The 17,999-nt window shown below is 40.8% G+C and overlaps 1 protein-coding gene across 2 annotated transcripts in view; it reads right to left on the minus strand.

The window, feature by feature from the left end:
- DNAH3 (dynein axonemal heavy chain 3) overlaps window positions 1–17,999 on the minus strand; it is a 249,056-nt gene that overhangs the window by 36,827 nt on the left and 194,230 nt on the right. For both annotated transcript variants that reach the window (XM_059881557.1, XM_059881556.1), the window contains exon 51: window positions 8,264–8,462. In XM_059881557.1, the coding sequence (XP_059737540.1) occupies window positions 8,264–8,462 (199 nt within the window). The remainder of the gene's footprint in view (window positions 1–8,263; window positions 8,463–17,999) is intronic.

Raw genomic sequence — 17,999 nt, forward strand, 5'->3', positions numbered from 1 at the left:
GTCCCATCACTTCATGGCAAATAGATGGGGAAACACTGAAAGCAGTGGCTGGCTTTATTTTCTTGGGCTCCAAAATCACTGCAGATGGTGATTGCAGCCATGAAACTAAAAGACGGTTACTCCTTGGAAGGAAAGTTATGACCAACCTAGACAACATATTAAAAAGCAGAGACATTACTTTGCCAACAAAGGTCTGTCTAGTCAAGGCTATGGTTTTTCCAGTGGTCATGTATGGATTTGAGAGTTGGACTGTGAAGAAAGCTGAGCGCCGAAGAATTGATGCTTTTGAACTGTGGTGTTGGAAAAGACTCTTGTGAGTCCCTTGGACTGCAAGGAGATCCAACCAGTCCATCCTAAAGGAGATCAGTCCTGGGTGTTAATTGGAAGGAATGATGTTGAAGCTGAAACTCCAATACTTTGGCCACCTGATGCAAAGAGGTGACTCATTTGAAAAGACCCTGATGCTGGGAAAGATTGAGGGCAGGAGAAGAAGGGGTTGACAGAGTATGAGGTGGTTGGATGGCATCACTGACTCAATGGCCATGAATTTGGATAAACTCCAGCAGTTGGTGATGGACAGGGAGGCCTGGCATGCTGTGGTTCATGGGGTCGCAGAGTCGGACATGACTGAGTGACTGAACTGAACTGAACTGAACTATGGAGTATTTTCTTTCATCTCAGAGGCTAGAATATCCATAAATGCTTTATAGATTGCAGAAATGGGAATCTGTGATTTTTTTTTTTTTTGGTTTAGTTTTAACTGTGTGCTTCTCCCTCAAAGCTGTAACCTTCTGGGGGAGGGCAACAAGATTGCAGAGTAGTATGATACTGAGCTTACTTCCTCTCATGAACATATTAAAAAATACATCTACATGTGGAGCAAATTTCTTTGAAAACCAACTGGAGACTGGCAGGAAGACTCTTTGACAACCAAGGCTGTAAACAAAGATCCACATGGAGCTGTTCAGGAAGGGAGGAAAAGCAATCAGGTTGGGACATGTGCCCCTGGGAGGTGACATTAGAGGTATCATAATTGTAATGGCAAAAATTAAAGATAGAGAATTCTAAAAGCAGCAAAAGAAAGGCAGAGTCACATACAAGGGAACTCCCATAAGGGTATCAGTTGATTTTTCTGCTGAAATTTTGCAAGCCAGAAGGCAGTGAAATTATATATTTAAAGTCCTGAAAGGAAAAACCCTAGAACCTAGGATACTCTCCTAGCAATACTATCATTCATAATTGAAGGAGAGATAAAAACTTATCAGACAAGCAAAACCTAAGATTTCATCAATACTAGCCAAATCTAAAAGAAGTGTTAAAGTGTCTTCTTTAAGTGGAAAAAGAAAAGACTATAACAAGAAGTAAGAATTTATAGGAAATGAAAATCCCACTAATAAATGCAAATATATAGTATAGGCTGTGGATCAATCAGTTAAATAAGCTAGTATGAGGATTAAAAGACAAAAAATTGTTCAATCAACTATATCTACAATAATCAGTTAAGGCATAAACATGAAGATGTACAATATGACATCAAAAACACAAAACATGGAGGAAGGGAGTGAAAATATAAATATTTTAGAATGTGTTTGTATTTAAATGACTATCAGATTTAAACAAGTAGATACACTTTATAGGTCAACACATATTACCCCTATGGTAACCACAAATCAAAATAAAAAATCTATGATAGATACAACAATAAATAGAAAGGAACAGGGCATAAGGATAAAAGAAAATGATCAAACCATAAGGGAAGAGGCTAAAAGAAGGAAATAACTGAGAAAACTACAAGCACAACCAGAAAAGAAGTAAAAAAAAAATCTCAATAAGTTTATAGTTATCAATAATCATTTTAAATGTCAATGGACTAAATTCTCCAATAAAAAGACATAGAATGACTGATTGGATTAAAAAAAAAACAAACAAACAAGACTGCTGCTAATAAGAGATTCTTCTTAGAGCTAAAGACACACAGACTGAAAATGAGGGGATGATAAAGGTATTTCACAAAATGAAAATGAAAAGAAAAGTGGGGGTAGCAACACTCATATCAGATAAAATAGACTTTAAAACAAAGTCTATAGCAAAAGAAAAACAAGACCATTGTATAATGATAAAGGGATCCATACAAGAAGAAAATATAACATTTGTTAACATATATGCACCTAATACAGGAGCATACAAATATATAAAGCAAATATTAACAGACATAGGGGAGAAACTGACACTAATACACTAATAGGAGGGACTTTAGTAACACCTTACTTACGTAATTAGATCATCCAGAGAGAAAATGAATAAAGAAACAGTGGTCTTAAATGACACATTAGACCAATCGGACTTAACAATGTCTAGAGGAAATTCCAACCCAAACCAGCAGAATACACATTCTTTTCAAGTGCTCATGGAATGTTCTCCAGGATAGATCACATGCTAGGCAATAAAACAAGTCTTGACAAATTTAAGAAGCTAGAAATTATATCAAACTTTTTTATTTTTTCTGATCACAACAATATGAAACTAGAAAAATGATTACAGGGAGAAAAATGATAAAAACACAAAAATAAACTACTAAAAACCAATGGGTCGGTGAGGAAATCAAAGAAGAAATCAGAAAATACTTTGAGACAATTGAAAAGAAAAACACAATTTTCCAAAATCTATGGGACAAAACAAAAGCAGCTCTAAGAGAGAAGTTTATAGTGATATTGGCATACCTCAAGAAACAAGAAAAATCTCAAACAACCTAATCTGCCAACTAAAGGAATTAGAAAAAGAGAAAAAGAACAAAGCCCAAAGTTAGCAGAGGGAAGGAAACAATAAAGATCAAAGAAAGATAAATAAAATAGAGATAAAAATAGAAAAGATCAATGAAACAAAGTCCTAGCCACAGCAGTCAGGCAAGGAAAAGAAACAAAAGCATCCAAATTGGCAGGGACAAAGGAAAACTGTCATTATTTCCAGATAACACATATTATATATAGAAAACCCTGAAGTCTCCATGAAAAATTATTAGAACTGAAAAATAAATTCAGTAATGTTGCAGAGTACAGGATTAATATACAGAAATCTGTTGTTTTTCTATACATTAATAGTGAAAGAGAAAGCAAGAAACCAATCTCCTTAAAATCATCAAAAAGAATAAAATACCTAGGAATAAACTTAACCGAGGAGGTGAAAGACCTATACTGTGAAAACTATAAAACACTGTGGAGGGAAATTGAAGATGGTACAAATAAATGGAAAGATATCTCATGCTCATGAATTGAAAGAATTAATATTAAAATGTCCATATTACCCAAAGCAATCTAATTTAAAAACCTTTCAAAATATTAAAAACAGAACTAGAAAAAATAATCTTAAAATGTATATAGAACAACAAAAGACCCTGAGTAGCCAAAACAATATTGAGAAAAAAAGAACAAAGCAGAAATTATCTCAGTCCCTGACTTCAGACAATATTACAAAGCTACAGTAATCAAAACAGTATAGGACTGATAAAGCAAAACAGATGCAAAGATCAATGGAACAGAATAGACAGCCCAGAAATAAACATGTTCACTTGTGGTCAATTAATCCATGATATAGGAGATAAAAAGGGCTTCCCTGGTGACTCAGATGTCTGGTAAAGAGTCCACCTGCAATGTGGGGGACCTAGGTTGGGAAGATCTCTGGAGGAGGACATGGCAACCCACTCCAGTATTCTTGCCTGGAGAATCCCCATGGACAGAGGAGCCTGGGGGACCACAGTCTATGGGGTCACAAAGAGTCAGACATGATTGAGCAACTAAGCACAGCACAGGAGATAAGAATAAATAACAGGGAAAAGACAGTCTCTTCAATAAGTGGTGCTGGGAAAACTGGACAGCTACATGTAAAAGAATGAAATGGGAACACTTCCTAACACCATACACAAAGATAAACTCAAAATGGATTTAAAACTAAATATAAGACTAGAAACCATAAAATTCCTAGAAGAAAACATAAGCAGAACACTCTTTGATATAAATCATAGCAATATTTTTTTTGGATTCTTATCCCAAGGCAAAGGAAACAAAAGCAAAACAAAACTAAACAAATGGGATCTAATTAAGTTTAAAAGCTTTTGCACAGAAAAGGAAATGATGAACAAAACAAAAAGACAACCTACTGAAATGGGAGAAATTATTTGCAAATTGTATGACCAGTAAGAGGCTAATATCCATCTATAAACAGCTCATACAACTCCATATTTAAAACAACAATCCAATCAAAAAATGGGCTAAGACTTGAATAGACATTTTTCCTGAGTAGACATGCAGATAGCTAACACACACTGAAAAGATGCCTAACATCACTAATTATTAGAGAAATGCAAATTGAAACCACAATGAGGTACCATGTCACACCTGTCAGAATGGTCATCATTAAAAAGACCACAAATAACAAATGTTGGAGAGGATATGGAGAAAAGGGAACTCTCAAATACTGTTATTGGGAATGTAAATTGGTGCAGCTACTATGGAAAACAGTATGGAGGCTCCTCAAAAACCTAAAAATTGATCCAGCAATTCCACTCCTGGATACGTATCTGGAAAAAAACAAAGACAGTAATTCAAAAAGATATGTGCACCCCAATGTTCATGGACCATTACTTACAATAGTCAAGATATGGGAACAACCCAAGTGCCCATCAAGAGATGATGGGATTAAGAAGATATTGAATACAATGGAATATTACTGAGCTATAAGAAAGAATGAAATACTGCCATGTAGCAACATGGATGGGACATTGCTTAGTGAAATAAGCCTAACAGAGGAAGACAAGTACTATATGTTATCACTTATATGTGGAATCTAAAAAATAAAACAAATTAATGAATACAATGAAACAGAAACAGACTCACAGATATGGAGAACAAAGTAGTGGTTACCAGTGGGGAGATGGAAGGGAGAGTAGCAATATAAAGGCAGGGGATTATGCAGTACAAACTGCTATGATTAAAGTAAGTAAGCTAAAGAATATATTGTAAAACATAGGGAATATAGTCAGTATTTTATAGTAAGTTTATGTAATCTATATAAATAGATTATATCTATAATCTGCTGCTGCTGCCAAGTTGCTTCAGTGTCCGACTCTGTGCGACCCCACGGACTGCAGCCTACCAGGCTTCTCCGTCCATGGGATTCTCCAGGCAAGAACACTGGATGGGTTTGCCATTTCCTTCTCCAATATCTATAATCTATATAACCTATAATAATCTATAACCTAATAGATTATTAATAGATTATTAATAGATCTATAATCTATAATAATCTTGAGTCACTAGTTATACATTTAAAACTAATATAGTAAATCAATTATACATTTAAAAAATTGTTTGCTCCTTCTGTGTTTATTACAATCTGGCATAGTGCTTGATTATCAGTTTTTAACATGAATTTAATGAATGTTGCCCTTTTCCCCAGTCATACATGAAGAGGGCAACTGGATCCATAAGCATGTATTAATATTTTGAATATTCTTTTCCAAATATGGGAGGTGGGTCTGATAGAGCATGTTTTGTCATCCCTGGGAGGAATCAGTCCTTCTAGTGAGTGAGTGAGTGAGTGACTGAGTGTCTCCAGAGAAAGAGTGAGGGTAGGGGAAGCAACTTGCAGACTTGCAACCAGACAGAGGACTGTCCTCAGCCTGCGCTGAAATGAAACAGGGCCTTTGTTCACCTTAGCACCCCTCATGATGGCTAATAAATGAGTGAGCCCTGATCCCATCCTAGGAAGTGCTCCTTTTGTCAATGTGTTAGAAAAATATCAGTCTTTTTGATGATAAACCTTTGCCAAGCTCCACTCATCAAAAAATATCTGCTCAATGTTATGTGGCAGTCTGGATGAGAGGGGAGCTTGGGGTACAAAGGATACATGTATATGTATGGCTTAGTCACTTCACTGTTCACCTGAAACTATCACAATATTGATCAGCTAAACCCCACTACAAAATAAAAAGTTAAAAAAAAAAAAAAGAGTTGTACTTGAGATATTGTATTATACAACAGGTCAAATATGTCCTGTTTCTAAAGCAAGCTTAGACACTAAACAAATATTTCCAATGAAAGTTTTTCTTTGCATCCTAGGAAGTGATCTGCTTTGTTTAAATTTATGGTATCCAAAACTAATTTGGGCTTCCCTGGTGGCTCAAACGGTAAAGAATCTGCCTGCAATGTGGGAAGAATCTACCTGGGTTGGGAAGATCCCCTGGAGGAGGACATGGCAACCCACTCCAGTATTCTTGTCTGGAAAATCCCCATGGACAAAGGAGCCTAGCGGGCTACAGTCAGGAGTCTCAAAGAGATGGACACAACTGAGGGACTAAGTACAAAATCAATTTATTTGTGCTTTTGCTCCATCCCAATATACTGGCTAAATTCTGTGAGTTATTTTGTGAATAACATAAAAAATTCACTTCAATTTTAAAATAAGAAAGGCGGATGATGCATCCTGTGGCCAACATCAGTGATGGAAGAAGAGAACTGATTTTTGAGACCTGCCCCTGCTTTGCATATTTCAGTAGTTCTCAATCTTGGCTGTGCCTTAGAATCACCTGGGAGCTTTAAGAAAAATACTAATGCTCAGGCCACACCCTAGGCTAAAGGAATAAGAGTCTCTAGGAGCGGGGGCAAGGGCATTAGCATTCTTTAAGTTCCCAGGTATACCAGGGTACAGCCAGAGTGGAAAAGCACTGGCTAGCTCATCTTTACTCAGACTCACTTATTACACCTCAGATGCTTCCCTAGAGTCTCCTGTAACATCCTCTCCCTATTTGTCCATTTCTGATCACCTCTGCATTTCTTCATGTGGTTTTTGTCCTGAAACCAGCCAAGGAAGAGGGAGTGCTATTCACTAGGAAGCAGAAGCCAGAGTCTCTCAAAGGAGGCATCAGGAATTTCTAACATTTCAGAAGTAATGGAGGAATAGCAGGACTGTTTGAAGGATACAAGGATTCAAAAGGCAAGAAATATCACAGGAGATGGTTTTTAAGTCCTTGTGCAGTTTTAAGACTCTTTAAGTACTCTTGCCTTGAAAATCCCATGGACAGAGGAGCTTGGTGCAGGCTACTATCCATGGGGTCGCAAAGAGTCGGGCATGACTGAGTGACTTCACTTTCACTTTTTCTTTCAGTTTTAAGACACTGATTTTATTGCAACATTCTACATCTAATTTAAATTTTAAGAATGAATTTTCACTTATTCATGCTTCTAGGCTCTATTATATAAACTTTCCTCTCTCTCCCCACTATTCCTTTTCTCCCGTCTTCTGAGTTTCTGTACCCTGGTCTTCCTCAGACCTGTCAGTTTCACTCTCTGCCTCCTTTATCCCTTTCTTCCTCTAATCCTTCACCAGCAGCTCATGTTCCATTTCACCTCCTACAGCCGTTCTCTGTGTGTGTGTCTTTGTTTTCCTGTCTCTATTTCTCTTCTTCCTGGCCTATTTTCTTCCCACTCACTCTGTATTTTTGTATGTCTCTGTATCTCTGGTTGGGGGTGGGGGGGTAGGGCCTCTGCTCTGTCTCCATTGTTCACTTTCAGCTTTTCTGTGTCTTAGCTTATTTCTGCTTTTCTCTCTTGCCAACATCTTTCTCTGTCATCTGTCTCTGACACTGTAAGAGTCTCTCACTCGCCCACTCACCCCTCCCTGTGTTTGTCTTTCTTCCTCCAGATTTCTTTTCATCCTGACCTCTTTCTCTGTTTATGACCTCTTCATGCCTACACATGCCACATGTATCTAGGTGTCCAGGTCTCTATTTCCTGCTCAGCCTCACTGTCTTTCTCTCCATTTCTCTGTGTCTGTCTCACCTCCTTTTTCCTCTGGTTATCTCTTGCAGTGTCTCTGTCTCTTTTTCTGTTTCTCCTTTACCTTTCTGTCCCTCGCTCTTTTAGTTTCTTTCCCTCCCTCTCACCCACATACTGCTCTGTGTGCTTGCTCCCTATCAGTCCTCTTGTCCGCAAGACCTTCATTTGTGTGACAGTTTGTCGGCGGGGGCCTTGACTGAGTTTGGCTTCACCTAAAGATGCCTGCATTTTCCTTACTGACTGAGAGGGGAGAGCATGGTGAAGAAACACAAGTGAGTACATCCGTATCCTGGGGCCTATCTTATTTCCCCTAAGAGACCATGATACAGCCTGCAGGCCTGGGGCAGGATGAGTGGGGATGCTGGCTCCCTTCCTGTCAGGAGAGGGCAGCCTGTGTACACCTCTGGGTCGGGAAGGGTGCTGGAAGGGGTTACCGCTGCCACTGGGGTCCGGCTTCCTCTCTGGTCTCAGCCCTTTCATCACACAGATGCTCTCCATGACCAGCTTGACAGGCCCAGGTGGGTTCTGCATGGCCTTCACCAGCGAGATATCTGCCGGGTTCAGCGTGTCCAGTGCAGCAAGCGCAGCCTCGAGCGCTGGCATTGCCTCTGCCAAGTCCCCTTCGCATTCGTTCTGTAGGCAGCACAGGGACAGAAAGGGTGAGTGCCCGGCGCCCGGCATACTGAGGATAAAGCAAGTTCTGCCCCTGGGAGAAGCAGCAGAAGTGGGAAGAGGTGCTTCCTGCCCCAGAGTCCTCCCAGGACAGTGTCTTCTCCTGGAAGTTTGCATGCAAGGATGGCTCTGAAAGGCAGCAGGGAAGCATGCATGCATTTGGGAGCTGTGGTTTGGATGCCTGGGACATTTGAGAATTTACCTGGTCTATAATCTTTTACAGAATCAAGCTTTTGGTTTTTAACTAATTCCCAAGGGGTATATGTCATGAGTGACTTCATACCAACTGATCAACAATGGGTTGAGAGATGAAGTGAAAAATGAAGCCTATCTGTGAGTGACAGATGGGAAGGGGATTACAGCAAGTTTGGGGAGGAATAAGGCATGAGGGGTGGGAGAATGTCAGAGATAGGGTGAGAGTCTAGGACGCACTGTAGCTCAGAGATGGGATAGAGGTGAATCTGGGGACAGGGTGATGTTTAAGGCCAGAGTTTAAGGATGAGGAATGGGGATAAAGACTAGAGCTGGGTAGTGAGTCCTGGGAAAAAGAGAACAGAATATGTTTTGTCCATTATTTATTTGTTTAAAAACAAAACTAATACAATGGAATATTATTCAGCCATAAAAAGAAATGAAGTAATGATTCATGCAATAACATGGATAAACCTGGAGAACATTATGCTAAGTGAAACCAGCCAGATAGACACAAAATGGCACCTGCTCTATGATTCCATTTACATAAAATGTGCATAAAAGGAAAATCCATATAGGCAGAAAGTAGGTTAGTGGCTGACAGGGCTGGGTGGAAGAAACAGCTAGTGACTACTAATGAATATAGGTTTCTTTTAGGGGTGATGAAGATGTTCTAGAATTACATAGTGGTTATGACTGTATAACTTTGTGAATATACTAAAAAATACCCTCTGAATTGCATGATTTTAAAAGGTGACTATTAGTGGTATGTGAATTATATCTCAATTTTTTTAAAAAAAGGAAATATCAACATCATAAAATTCTGTATAGATTACAGTTGGCCCTCTGTAACTGTGGATTTGGGACCACAGATCCAGAAGGCGGGGGCTTGAGCATCTGAGCATTTTGGTATCTGTGGGGCCAGAGGCAGGGATGGGGTGGGGAAGGCTGGACCCCATCTCCTGTAAATACAACTGTATTTAGCAGTCCAATTCTTTTCCTTCAACAACAACAAAATGAGGTCTTGGGAGAAAAAAATGAGTTAACCAAGGCCACAAAACTTGTTAGTCACTGAGCCAAGTTCCAACTTTGGGCCCCTGGCTCCCCACTCAGTGAATTTTCTGATAGTCTCCCAGCCCAGGGAGTGATAACACAGTCAGGATTGAAGTGAAATTTCACAAGAGAATGTCAAAAGCAGCGTGTGTCAAAATCTATGTCCTGCAGATTTACTTTGATAAGCAAACAAAATGAGATTCCACCTTCTTAGATGTATGTGTGTGTTGGAGCTTCAGCTTCAGCATTAGTTCTTACAATGAAGATTCAGGGTTGATTTCCTTTAGGACTGGTTGGTTTGCTCTTCTTGCTGTCCAAGGGACTTTCAGGAATCATCTCCAGTGCTAAATTTGAAGCATCAATTCTTTGGCACTCAGCCTTCTTTTGGCCCACTGTCACATTACGCCTCCCAATGTTGAGATGGCTCTGCTTTTTTCCTAAGGGGTAAGGCCTGGGTTCCAGCAAGGTTGTTCATCAAATGACTCAAAAGGCCTCTTTTGTTGTTCAGTCACTAAGTTGTGTTCAACTCTTTGCAACCCCATGAACTGCAGCATGCCAGATTCCCCCGTCCTTCACTATGTTCTGGAGTTTGCTCAAATTCATGCCCATTGAGTAGAGGATGCTATCTAACCATCTCATCCTCTGCTGTCCCCTTGTCCTTTTGCATTCAATCTTTCCCAGCATGAGGATCTTTTCCAATGAGTTGGCTTTTCACATCAGGTGGTCAAAATATTGGAGCTTCAGCTTCAGCATCAGTCCTTCCAATGAATATTCAGGGTTGATTTCCTTTAGGACTGACTGGATTGATCTCCCTCCTGCCCAAGGGGATCTCAAGTCTTCTCCAGCACCTCAATTCAAAAGCACCAGTTCTTTGGTACTCAGCCTTCTTTATGGTCCAACTCTCATATCCATACATGACTACTGGAAAAGTCATAGCTTTGACTACATGGACCTTTGTTGGCAAAGTGATGTCTCTGCTTTATAATATGCTATTTAGGTTTGCCATAGCTTTCCTTCCAAGGAGCAAGCATCTTTTAATTTCATGGTTCAGTAACCATCTGCAGTGATTTTAGGGCCCCCCAAAATAAAATCTGTCACTGCTTCCCCTTTTCCCCCTTCTATTTGCCATGAAGTGACTGGACCAGATGGCATGATCTTAGTTTTTTGTTTTAATGTTGAGTTTAAAGCTAGCATTTTTTTTAACTTTAAACTTTTTATTTTGTATTGATGTATAGCCAATTAGGCTTCCCTGGTAGCTCAGATGGTAAAGAATGTGGGAGACCCAGGTTTGATCCTTGGGTCGAGAAGATCCCCTGGAGAAGGGAATGGCAACCCACTCCAGTATCAAACCAGTTAATCCTAAAGGAAATCAACCCTCAATATAGTTGGAAGGACTGATGCTGAAGCTGAAGCTCTAATACTTTGGCCACCTGATGAGAACAGTGAACTCAGTGGAAAAGATCCTGATGCTGGGAAAGATTGAGGGCAGGAGTAGCAGGTGACAGAGGATGAGACGGTTGGATGGCATCATCAACTCAATGGACATGAGTCTGAGCAAACTCCAGAAGATAGTGAAGAACAGTGAAGCCTGGCATGCTGCAGTCCATGGGGTTGGAAAGAGTTGGACACAACTTAGTGACTGAACAACAACTCTGCATTAAAGTTAAATAAGCAAGGTAACAATATATAGCCTTGACATACTCCTTTCCCAATTTTGAACCAGTCTGTTGTTCCATGTAAAGTTTTAACTGTTGGTTCTTGACCTGCATACAGGTTTCTCAGGAGACAGATAAGGTGGCCGGGTATTTCCATCTCTTTAAGAATTTTCCACAGTTTGTTGTGATCCACACAAAGGCTTTAGTGTAGTCAATGAAGCAGAAGCAGATGTTTTTCTGGAATTCCCTTGCTTTCTTTGTGGTCCAATGGATGTTGGCAATTTGATCTCTGGTTCCTCTCCTGCTGCTGCTGCTGCTCAGTTGCTTCAGTCATGTCCGACTCTGTGCGACCCCATAGATTGCAGCCCACCAGGCTCCCCCATCCCTGGGATTCTCCAGGCAAGAACACTGGAGTGGGTTGCCATTTCCTTCTCCAATGCATGAAAGTAAAGTCGCTCAGTCATGTCTGACTCTTAGTGACCCCATGGACTGCAGCCTACCAGGCCCCTCCATCCATGGGATTCTCCAGGCAAGGGTACTGGAGTGGGTTGCCATTGCCTGGTTCTCTGCCTTTTCTAAACCCAGCTTGTACCTCTGGAAGTTCTCAGTTCACATACTGCTGAAACATAGCTTGAAGGATTTTGAGTATAAGCTCACTAGTATGTGAAATGAGCACAATTGTATGGTAGTTGGAACATTTTTTTGGCATTCCCCTTCTTTGGGATTAGAATGAAAACTGACCTTTTCCTGTTCTGTGGCCACTGTTGAACTTTCCAAATTTGCTGACATATTGACGGCCACATTTTACAGCATTATCTTTTAAGATTTGAAATAGCTCAGCTGGAATTCCATCACCTCCATTAGCTTTGCTTGTAGTAATGCTTCCTAAGGCCCACTTGACTTCACACTCCAGGATTTCCAGCTCTCAGTGAGTTTCCACACTATCATGGTTTTCCAGGTCATTAAGACGTTTGTTTTTTTTTAAATAGTTCTTCTGTCTATTCTTGCCACTTCTCCTTAATCTCTTTTCTTTCTGTTAGCTCCTTACTGTTTCTGTCCTTTATCATGCCCATCCTTGCAAGATATATTCCCCTGCTATCTCCAATTTTATTGAAGAGATCTCTAGTCTTTTCCATTCAATTGTTTTCCTCTATTTCTTTGCATTGTTCATTTCAGAAGGTCTTCTTATCTCTCCTTGCTATTCTCTGGAACGCTGCATTGAGTTGTGTATATCTTTCCCCTTCTCCCTTGCCTTTCATTTCTCTTCTTTCCTCAGCTACTTTTACAGCATCTCATATCTCAGACAACCACTTTGCTTTCTAGCATTACTTTTTCTTTGGGATGGTTTTTGTCACTGTCTTCAGAGGATGAGATGGCTGGATGGCATCACTGACTCGATGGACATGAGTCTCCGTGAATTCCGAGAGTTGGTGATGGACAGGGAGGCCTGGCGTGCTGCGATTCATGGGGTTGCAGGGAGTCAGACACGACTGAGCGACTGATCTGATCTAATCTGATCAGTACAATGTTATGAACCTCTGTCCATAGTTCTTCAGGAACTCTGTCTACCAGATCGAATTCCTTGAATCTATTTGTCACCTTCACTGTATAATCATAAGGGATTTGATTTAGGTCATACCTGAATGCCCTAACGGTTTTCCCTACTTTCCTCAATTTAAGGCTGAATTTGCAATAAGGAGCTTGTTATCTAAGCCACAGTAAGCTCCAGGTCTTCTTTTTGCTGACTGTATAGAGCTTTCCCATCTTCAGCTGCAAAAAATATAATCAAGCTGATTTCAGTATTGACCGTCAGGTGATGTCCGTGTATAGAGTTGTCTCTTGTGTTGTTGGAAGAAGATGTTTGCTACGACCAATGTGTTCTCTTGGCAAAACTGTTAGCATTTACCCTGTTTCATTTTGTACTCCAAAGCCAAAGTTGTGTGTTGCCCCAATATCTCTTGACTTCCTACTTTTGCATTTCAATCCTCTGTGATGAAAAGGACATGCTTTTGGTGTTAGTTATAGGTCTTATAGACTGTGTGCATCACAATAAACTGTGGAAAATTCTGAAAGAGATGGGAATACCAGACCATCTGACCTGCCTCTTGAGAAACCTGTATGCAGGTCAGGAGGCAACAGTTAGAACTGGACATGGAACAACAGACTGGTTCCAAATAGGAAAAGGAGTACATCAAGGCTGTATATTGTCACCCTGCTTATTTAACTTATACGCAGAGTACATCATTAGAAATGCTGGGCTGGAAGAAGCACAAGCTTGAATCAAAACTGCTGGGAGAAATATCAATAACCTCAGATATGCAGATGACACCACCTTTATGGCAGAAAGTGAAGAAGAACTAAAGAGCCTCTTGATGAAAGTGAAAGAGGAGAGTGAAAAAGTTGGCTTAAAGCTCAACATTCAAAAAATTAAGATCATGGCATCTGGTCCCATCACTTCATGGGAAATAGATGGGGAAACAGTGGCTGACTTTATTTTGGGGGGCTCCAAAATCACTGCAGATGGTGATTACAGCCATGAAATTAAAAGACACTTACTCCCTGGAAGGAAAGTTATGACCAACCTAGATAGCATATTAGACATTACTTTGTCAACAAAGGTCCATCTAGTCAAAGCTATGGTTTTTCCAGTAGTCATGTATGGATGTGAGAGTTGGACTATAAGGAAAGCTGAGCGCCAAAGAATTGATGCTTTTGAACTGTGGTGTTGGAGTAGACTCTTGAGAGTTCCTTGGACTGCAAGGAGATTCAACCAGTCCATCCTAAAGGAGATCAGTCCTGGGTGTTCATTGGAAGGACTGATGTTGAAGCTGAAACTCCAATACTTTGGCCACCTGATGCGAAGATCTGACTCATTTGAAAAGACCCTGATGCTGGGAAGGATTGAGGGAGGGAGGAGAAGGGGACGACAGAGGATGAGATTGTTGGATGACATCATCAACTTGATGGACATAGGTTTGGGTTGGCTCTAGGAGTTGGTGATGGACAAGGAGGCCTGGTGTGCTGCGGTTCATGGAGTCGAACAACTGAATTGAACTAGAAGATCTCGTAGGTCTTCATAGAACCATTTGACTTCAGTTTCTTTAGCACTAATGATTGGGGCATAGACTTGGATTATTGTGATGCTGAATGGTTTGCCTTGGAAATAAACTGAGATCATTCTGTCTTTTTTTGAGATTCCAGTCAAGTACTGCATTTTGGACTCTTGTTGACTGTGAGGGTTACTTCATTTCTTCTAAGGGCTTCTTGCCCACAGTAGTTGATATAATGGTTACCTGAATTAAATCCACCCATTTCTATCCATTTTAGTTGACTGATTCCTAAAATGTAGATGTTCACTTTTGCCATCTCCTGCTTGACCATGTCCAATTTATCTTGGTTCTAACATTCCAGGTTTCTATGTAATATTGTTCTTTACAGCATTGGACTTAACTTTCACCACCAGACACATCCACAACTGAGTGTCATTTCCACTTTGGCCCAGCATCTTCTTTCCTCCTGAAGCTGTTTCCCTGCTCTTTCCCTGTAGCATACTGGATACCTTCAGACATGGGGCCTTATCTTCTGGTGTCATATCTTATTGCCTTTTCATACTGCTCTTGGGGTTTTCTTGGCAGAATACTGGAGTGATTTGCCATTTCATCCTCCTATGTTTTGTCAGAACTCTTAACTATGTATGACCTCTCTGTCTTGCATAGCATGGCTCAGAGCTTCATTGCTTTACACAGCAAGCTCGTTTGCCACAACAAGGCTGTGATCCACGAAGATGCAAAAGGCCTCTGGTTGTAACGTTATCTTTAACAGTGATTCTCAATCTTGACTGTGCATCAGTGTCACTGAGGAGCATTTACAGCATCCACATCTTCGTTCCACACCCAGAGGTTCTGATTCATTCAGTCTGGTGTGGGGTAGAGGGGTCTGGGAATCTGCATTTTTAAAACTCCAAAGGTGATTCTGGCACACAGTTCTGTTGAGAGACTCAAGCTGATACTCTGGAAACACTGAGAACAAGGCAGGAAATAATAGACTTCAATGCCCAATAGGGGAATGGCTACTTGATGGGTGAAGCACCTACTTAAAATGGTCATTAAAATGATTATATGACATTTTGGAAAAACATTTGTGATAAGCTGCTAAGGAAACAAAACCACAAAACAAGTCACAATTATGCTACAGTTGCAATAATAAACCTATCCACGTGTATAGACAGGAACTAGAGGAAAGCCTGGAAAAGTGGAAAAGTGTTAAAGCTGAGCTCTTAAAAGTCATTTTGTATGTGTTATTACTGCTACATCATTTGCTTCCATGATAAGAAATTATAATGAACAATGACCCCTGTAGCTTAGCAGAGCACAGAGCAGCAAGCTGTTCGAGGCTTGTGAATCACAGTGCTTACTGACAAAATGTAATCAACTCTGCAGTACTCCTGGCATTAGTTATGATTCTCATTATGGGGGGAAGAAATGACACATTAGCTTAAAAAGAATGGACCAACTTAAGCAAACCATTTTACTTGGGAGCAAAGCGTTTGAGGACTGACTCTTTTCTTGCCCATCTCCTGATCCTCCTAGTGTGAATCCCATTCCATTGCAGAACCTCTGAACTTCATTAAGTACCACACTGGGTGCTCTCCCAGGTTCTCCCATTTCTAGGCATGTGAAGAGTTTAAAGAAAATCAGCCATCCTTGTGTGGAAAAGGGCTGTAGCCATGAGAGGTTCAGGAGGGGTTTCTGGTCCTTACAAAAAGAGCCTTAGAGCAAGCACAGGTTTTCTTCTCCTCCTTGGAGAGTTTCTTCCACTTCCTGACTCACCTCCGGGATGTCGCTCCCAGTACTTGGGGATGGGATGGCAGAGCACTAGACCTCACCCTTCGCACCAAAACCATAGGTGGCAGTTTATTGCCCAGGAATGGGTGTGGTGGGCCATCTCCTTATAAAGCTAATGTCATCTCTTGCCTCCCTCCTGTTCCAGCAAGTCACTGTTTTCCCCTGACATTGTACAACACAACCCTATATGTGAGAATACCTGCACATGGTGAGAGGCTGGTCTTCATAAAACAGGCAAGTCCACTTGGTACAGGGTCAAGAATGACAATTTTGGAGGATAGTTAACATGGGCTGTTAAGCTCTGATTGTATGCTGGACACATGCCATAAGCTTTACATGTTTTTCTCTCAGTATCTCCATTTTATAGGTTAGGAAACTGGTTAGGAATGGGCAGAGCAAAGTTGAGCCCTGACATGCCTGATTCTAGTATAGAACCATGGAAGAGTTGCAAATTCACATGCTCTAGGGGCCAGCCACTGGGCTTCCCTGGTGGCTCGACAGTAAAGAATCCATCTGCAATGCAGGAGACCTGGGTTAGATCCCTGGGTTGGGAAGATCCCCTGGAGGAGGACATGCAACCCACTCCAGTATTCTTGCCTGGAGAATCCCCATGGACAGAGGAGCCTGGCGGGCTACAGTCCACGGGGTTGAAAAGAGTTGGACATGACTGGGCGACTAAGCACTCAGCACAGGGGCCAGGCCAGTGATATGAGTGTGGCAGGTAAGCTGACTGGGACTTTGATGAGCTGGAACACAAAAAGGACAGCAGCTATTTAATGCTGCCAATGGATGCAACCCAGGAATGCAGGTCCAGTGTTACCCAAGAGCCCGACTTTTTTCTAAGGAAAGCTGAAATTTTAGAAATTTTACTTGAAATCTTTTGACTTTTACAAGTAGATAACTATTTCAAATTAAAAGAAATACTGTATGTGTCATAGCATATTATATTGCCCAGCTGCTAATTTTTGTAACTCCTGAAATAGTGGTCATATGCAAGGGCTTTGGAATCAGAGCGATGTGGATTTTAATCCCGGTTCAATCACATTGTTACTGTGTGATCTTAGGCAAATCATTTTAGTTTTTGTATCATGATTTTCTCATTTGTAAACTAGGAATGATACCATTTGCCTTGCAGGGTTGTTAGGATGATGAAAGTTAATATAAATCAAGTACAGGAGAGAAGAGAGAAGAAACTCTCTATTCACTCCCATTTCCCCACTGCCTAGAAAAGTGCCAGCAAAAAGTAAGTGTTAAATAAATATTTTTTAAATAAAGAAATACCAAATATACTATGGGCTTCCCTGGTAGCTCAGCTGGTAAAAAATCCTTTGCAATGTAGGAGACCCCAGTTTGATTCCTGGGTCGGGAAGATCTGCTGGAGAAGGGATAGGCTACCCACTCCAGTATTCTTGGGCTTCCCTTGTGGCTCAGCTGGTAAAGAATCTGCCTGTAATGTGGGAGATCTGGGTTTGATCCCTGGGGTGGGAAGATCCCCTGGAGAAGGGAAAGGCTACCCACTCCAGTATCCTGGCCTGGAGAATTCCATGGACTGTGCAGTCCATGGGGTCACAAAGAGTCAGACATGACTGAGTGACTTTCACTTCACTTTCAAATACACCATAATGGTGCTGGTAAGTAGTAGCTTTTATTATTATCCTGTTATAGAATGGTAAATTACCTGCTACATTATGTGCCCAGTGGTCAATGTCTTTCATGGTTCCACTGGCAGTCCTACCAGTAGGACTATGAGTGAG

This window comes from Bos taurus, chromosome 25 (assembly GCF_002263795.3).
Source record: "Bos taurus isolate L1 Dominette 01449 registration number 42190680 breed Hereford chromosome 25, ARS-UCD2.0, whole genome shotgun sequence".
Lineage (NCBI taxonomy): Eukaryota > Metazoa > Chordata > Mammalia > Artiodactyla > Bovidae > Bos > Bos taurus.